The sequence below is a fragment of the Hipposideros armiger genome, unplaced genomic scaffold (genome assembly GCF_001890085.2).
Source record: "Hipposideros armiger isolate ML-2016 unplaced genomic scaffold, ASM189008v1 scaffold_207, whole genome shotgun sequence".
Taxonomy (NCBI): Eukaryota; Metazoa; Chordata; class Mammalia; order Chiroptera; family Hipposideridae; genus Hipposideros; species Hipposideros armiger.
The window spans coordinates 765,365-772,238 of record NW_017731557.1 but is presented as its reverse complement, the minus strand read 5'-3'; the positions used below and the strand labels follow the sequence as shown (position 1 = coordinate 772,238).

Genomic DNA, 6,874 nt, shown 5'->3' with positions numbered 1-6,874 from the left:
TGATAATACCAACATGGGCCAGTGAAGCGACATCCTCCTTAGACTGAGGAACAAAAGGACACCAGCTTCTCTGTTCCCCTTCCCCAATTCCTTAACACTGTTCCCTTCCTCTAAATTCCCCAGTAAAATCTTTAAAAAAAAAAAAAGCGAAATATTTTCAAAATTATTGTCTTCCATTGGATTTATATTTAATCTCAAAAGAAATGAATGCCTTAGAATGATATTTTTAGTACAATAGTTAAGCAACTCCAAGTACAAGATTACATAGAAAATAAACACTATATAGAAAAAGCATCTTGTTTTCTTTCTGATGAATCTTCAGTATGTGTTGACTTCTCTGATGAACTTCCGTAACACAGAATAGGAGAGGCCCACTTAATGGATAAAAACCTCAACTCAATCTAATAAAATATTATTATTTGTTTACGGAACATTAATTTGAGTGAACTAAAAAACTAGTGTGAATCTATTAAATAAATTCATTATTCAAGTATTTTTTTATTAAAAAATTTATCCATTCTTACTTTGCCTAACTTGAAATACAGTAATCATCCTATGAAAACAAAACAATCAGAGGTGTTAAATTACTTCTCTGTAAATTATAAATCCTTTCAAGTAGTTAAATATTAAAAACTCAATACACAATTATTTGAAATCAATACCCCTATGTGGTTAATGTGCATACATTAAAAGATAATCCTGTAATAAAAAAAATTTGCCTGGTAAACTAATTTATTTGAAAGAGTTTAATTTTTTAGTATTGGCCTATTAATTTGACTCTTACAGTTATAATCCTTCCTAATTTTATATATTTTTTCCTCTAGCAAATAAATAGTTGTAGAAATTATACATGAACAAAATAGTTTTTTTTTAAAAACGGGGCTGAAATAAACATTAAGTAGATAAATACCAAATTTTTCACCTAAAATAATCTTGAACTCTCACTAATATTAACTATACAAATAAATTACTCTTTGATACCTATCCATTTCAAAAAAAACCAAAATATGGTTCTTCAACTAAGATCTTTGAAAATGAGATAGCTGAAAGTATATCTTAAGTGAGCATATATAGTGAAGAATATTTGTCCATTAATAAAATGTTAGTCAGAAGTTGTTTTACTACACAGCTATGAATTTAATATGTAATCAGCAGTAATTCTACCACATATAAGTGCTATAAGGGAAACATCAATGAGTTTTATACAAATACTTTGATAAAAATCACTTCCGTATCTAATAATTCATATAAAATTTTTCATCTCCCTCTCAATTTTTCCATTATTTAACTTATTGAATTTACCGTATTTCCCCATGTATAAAACGCACCCTTTTTTGAAAAATTTGGGGTCTAAAAACTGGGGAACTACAATGTCTTATACAGTGGTTGTAGATTTTTTTTACTTGCATTTCCCGCTTTTTCCCCGCTTGTTTTTGCGCTCATACAACCACTGTATAAGATGCACCCAGTTTTTAGACCCCAAATTTTTTTAAAAAGCGTGCATCTTATACATGGGGAAATACAGTATATTCCTCAAGGGAGCCTTAGCCAGCAAATTGCTTTAGGGATTCCTGTCAACCCTAGATATGCTTAACCTTGGCTCAAGTGGGCAGTTAAGTCAACCACTAGCCCAAAAGAATGAAGTACATGGAAGCCCACATCAAAGAGTCAAAGATTTCTGGCAAAGGATTAAAATTAAGTTTTTTTTTTACACACTTGCTCTACTGGAAGTAGAAGGGTAGTCCACTGAGAGAAAAAAAAATGTGTGTCTATGTGTGCGTGTACACACACATGCAGTCTTTTAGAGTTTCTCATGTAAACCCAATTCAAATGACTGTTTTAACCAAACCCTTTTTTATGGAGTCTTTTATAAGGCATTCCACTGATTTATCATATAAACAGCTAGTTTGTGTAATATTTAATTATGTAATGGAAATACAACCGGCATTAAGTAAATCTGAAAACAAACAACTATTCATAGGCTTACAATTTAATTAGTTGGAAAAGAAATATACATATATCTTCAATACATATGGCACAAGTTGAGTTGTTTATAGAAGAAATGGACAGTTATGGTTAATATTGCAGGTTGGTTAGGTGGAATTTTATTTAAAAACCTTATTGTGTAACTGGGCTACAATGTAAGAAGTGAAAATATCAACATTAGGTACACCAACAACTAATAGGGAGAGAAGAACCACTCTATTTGGGATAATCAAGGGAGGTATCTCTGAAGTGTTGCAGATATTTTACCCTTACAAATCTATGCAAATCAAATCAATTGGTAACATATAATTTTAATTTAAGCAACCTCTCTCCTCCCTTATAAAACTTACCAGTATAATTACTCAACAGATAAGAGTGATGTATTATTCTACACCAAAGATATTTCCACATAGGATGCCCTTTACAAATCTGAGAATTCGAGATAAAAGGAACTAATATTTGTTGATGAGCACCTATGCACCAGACACTCTGAGTGGCCACTAATATACTCAAAATTTTAGCACTATGCACTCTCTTACCAGGAAAGAAATAGCACATAGGACCTGACAGTATCTTGTTTCTGAATCATATGTAGAAATACATACATTAAATAAGGCAAATGGTCCAAGTTTTATTTGTACTCAGCTAACTTTCAAGAAAACTGGGGCTATACTGTAACAGTTTATTTTATTTTATTTATTTATTTAGCTGAGCCATCCTGCCACCTGTTGGCAGGTCAGCAGCAGCTCAGCTCAGGCAGGGCATCGAACCGCTGTTGCTCAGAGCTCAAACTCTTGAGCGAGCTCTTAACCAACTGAGCCACTCGGCCGGCCCTTGTAACAGTTTAAAACTAAAAACAAAGTGGCATGCAATTCTACTCAGAAAACAATCTTCAAATTTTCACCCATTTCTAACATTGTTTATAACAATGTAAAAAAATGGCATATTACAATACAACTCAAAAGTTTCAAATTATTATCAAAACTACAAATAGGGATATAAAGTTAAGTACTATGTGTTATGACACCTCAATAATTTCCAATTATTTGTTTCTCAAATAATTGTTTCTTGATATGTTATCAAGCAAAATAACTATTTTCATAAATAATAAAATTATATATTTGCTACTGGTATCAAACCAGTATCATTTCACATAACAGCACTAATACAATTTCTAAACCCTCAAAGAACAAAAGCTCTCTTGGTGCCCTGAGGCCTAAAAAGACGGGTAGGTTTCCAACTGTACATTTACTTTGATGTAACTTTTTAGTAAAAACTTTTGGATTTAAAGAATGTTATCATATTTAAATTAAGACACTTGCCATAACAACAAAATTAACTTTATTCTCAAATAGTATACTCATGAAATTAAACTGAAATCCCAAGTTTGTAAGGAATTTAACAAAAGGTGAGATATAATAAGTACTTCAGACACACAAAATCCACTGTGAGGATAATCAGATGGTATAACAAATCTTGCAATGGGTTTTGTCTCACTATAGCTAATTATGGAAATACAAAACCAATACTTTAAAAATGAGACTATATATTACACTAGTATATACCATCAATTAGCTAAGACAAGCAGCCAAATTAATAATTTATAATGTTTCCAATAAAAAAATTCTTGTGTCGGGCCGGCCGAGTGGCTCAGCTGGTTAAGAGCTGGCTTGGGAGCGCCAGCTCTGAGCAGCAGGACTGCAGTTCGGATCCCACATTGAGGGCCAATGACGTTCGCCCTCTAGAGCTAAGATGATGAACAATAGCTCGACCTGGAGCTGGACTGCTGTGAGTCGCCAGCAACGGGGCTGCAGTGGGCTGCCGAGAGCTACATGAGTGGCTGGCAGCCAGCGAGAGCTGCGGTGAGCCGCCGTGAGCTGCCGACCAATGACCAGCGACCGATTGCCTCACTCAGGAAGAGCACAATGATCATACCAACACGGGACAGTGAAGTGACATCCTCCACAACTAGACTGAAGGACAAAAAACAGCAACTTGTCTACCTGTCTGTTCCCCTCCTCCTAATTCCCCAATAAAATCTTTTTTAAAAAGTCTCGTGTTTATTCTTTCTTTCTACATTCCTCTATATGTTTATTCTTTTCTCTTTTCCACATTAACAAAATCCATTTATATCTCACTTTTGAATTTGAAAATATGTAAGTTTAACAATGGTTATGTTACTGCTATTCAGTTAAACTTGGCCAAATGAATAAATTTCTCTGAATTGCATTTTTCTCATTTGTTCTTTCCGAATCTATAAATTAAAAGGGACAGAACTGGATAACTCTAATTTTCCTTTCTACTCCGAAATGATATTTATATTTACCTCCATATTATGAAACTAGCACTCAAAAGATACAGATTTTTATTTATTTTTTATTGGGGAGCAGTGTGTTTTTCCAGGACCCATCAAGCTTCAAGTCAAGTAGTTGTTTCAATCTAGTTGTGGAGGGTGCAACTCAGTGGCCCATATGGGGATCGAACCAGCAACCTTGGTGTTATGAGCACTGTGCTCTAACCAACTGAGCTAACCGGCGACCCCAAGATACAGATTTTTATAACAATCGGGTGAAGCATTTTTAGCATGCTTCACTAAATTAATGGCAAGTAATTTAATGTGCTCAGTGCTGCTGTTTTCTGAAAATAAGAAAATGTCATTTTCAAAACTGGAAGCGAGATGAAGTGAGCGTAAGGAACTCTAACATTCAACCTCTTAACTCTCACATTCATACATTTTTTGAAGTTATGTCCAACAAAGAAAGGATCTCCATCTAGTGGCCAGTCGGGTACTGCAGGTTTATTAAATAGCATAAACGTAAGTGACAGTGGCTAGAGAAAAAAAAAACGATCCTTGTTTACATTATAGCTGTCAGAATAACATAGCTATAACAAATTAAAGTCAGTTTATTGAGAAAAATTAAAATGAAAACATCCTTTATACAAGGATTTTCCTAGCTTACGAACTCTTTCATGAAAGTAACTACTTTTTCTCTTTAAAGGTTATCACTGCAGCAGGCACGGTGGCCAAGTGGTAAGGCGTCGGTCTCGTAAAGGTTATCACTGCTTTTAAGAATATTGGAGATAAAATATCCTAATGCAAATGTGTAATTCACTTGTGTACAGTTACCTACCTTGAAGCTATGGCTTCAGATTTACTGCTTTATAATTTTTCTAACAACTCTGTTAATTATACTTATTGAATTAAGTTCTTTGAAGAAAAAAATTTTTTAATTATAGTTTAAAAATTACTAAGTTTGTTACATATAGTTGGCCAACAGAGCTATGTTATGTTACTGATTTCATGTTAATCCAATGTGCTAAACCTAAGTAAGAACACTAAGAGATGTCTTTTATTTTATTCTGTGTCCTAGAGCAGATGACTACATTGTATTAAATTAGGGACTCCAAAAAACAAGTATTTCTAGAATACTTTTGAAGAAATAAGTTGATCAAACCTATACCTACATCTATGGGGAGAGAACAGTATCAAATATTTAAACTGAACCTTATTATTTACACTGATAATGATAAAATAAGTAAACAAGAGTATTCATCCACAAAGATGTTTCTGAGGACTAATTACGGTGTGATTTACCTGAGTCATTTCGTAGATAAGAGGACATGGCTGGGATGAGGCAGGACTGACTAAGAAGCTCTAGAAGTACAGAAGGAAGAGCATTGCTGTTCTGTCCTCTGCTCTCATGAGATGACTGAGCGTCTCCATTCACCGCACCACTCGCAGGATTTATATAACTTGCAAGAACCTAAAAAAAATTGTTGGATTTAAGCTTCACATACTTCAAAAGCCCATATTTTGTTAGATATTCAGTCTTAATACCAAAAATATATATTTTCAGCTCAATCTATGTCTTGTACTATATGCTTTAAAAATAAGGCATTTTTTCTTTAGACTTTCAAAAGAGAAGGAAAGATGTGCTGTGTTCTCCATGGTGAGGGACACTATATGACTAGACATATAGAAGCAATCCATGTACAAACACAAATTTAAAACCTTAGTGGCAACTCTGATATTATTTGTTCTATTGAATAAGTTTAGTTTACATTTTGGGAGTGAAGGAATCTTAGATTTTTACACTAAAACGAGCCTATCACTCTAGAACTGCTGAAAATAAATGCTTAAAGACTTGACCAATTTTAATAATTTAGTTGATCAGAAGGCTAAAGCTAATCTTTAAGCACCTCCCTTTCTTATTTCTGTGGGACTTTCTATACTAGTTCAACTTGCATGATTCTAGAAAAGTCATAGAACAGTGTAAGAAACAAAGATATAAATAATTTTTTAATAGTCCAGATTCAGCTCTTTAGATGAGAAGATGACTAGAAGAAAGTAGATTTTCCAGTTATTGAATAATTTCATCCTTGTCACTTTCTTCCCAGTGAAGAAGCTAATTAAGAGGGAAGAAATTTAAGAGTTACGAATAGGGAAGAGCAGTTTTCGTCCAGTGATATCATAAATGTATAGACAGCAGAGAGCATAATGGGCTTTTTATAAGTAGCTGAAGATGACCTGGATAGTCATCAATACTTAAAAGTTAATACAAACACAAAAAATAATTTATCTAGTATCATTGACAATATCAACTTCACAAATATACCTGCAGGAGACAGGTAACATGTTCTTCTTCCAGCCTCTGTTTAGTTAAGGCTTGCTCCACATCCCATCCAGAGGCTGTAGAGCCTGTTCCAAAGCCAGTCCCTTTGGCCCAATACAGCTGCTGTTCTTCTGTTGATGTAGGGTTATGAGAACTTGATACCTGAGGCTTAAAAAAAAACCCAAAAAAAATTTTTTACTATTTGGTTTTATTAATCCTCAAAAATATTTATCAGTAAAAATATAAATAGTTCAGCTTCTATGGGAAAAAGAGTT

General features: G+C 33.6%; 1 protein-coding gene across 1 annotated transcript in view; it reads right to left on the bottom strand.

Moving 5' to 3' along the window:
- The window catches only part of BIRC6 (baculoviral IAP repeat containing 6), a 211,100-nt gene that overhangs the window by 55,291 nt on the left and 148,935 nt on the right, over positions 1 to 6,874 (bottom strand). Inside the window, exons 63-64 of the mRNA XM_019653801.1 lie at positions 6,603 to 6,767; positions 5,582 to 5,750 (exon numbers count right to left, since the gene is read on the bottom strand). Coding sequence (XP_019509346.1) covers positions 5,582 to 5,750; positions 6,603 to 6,767 — 334 coding nt within the window. The remainder of the gene's footprint in view (positions 1 to 5,581; positions 5,751 to 6,602; positions 6,768 to 6,874) is intronic.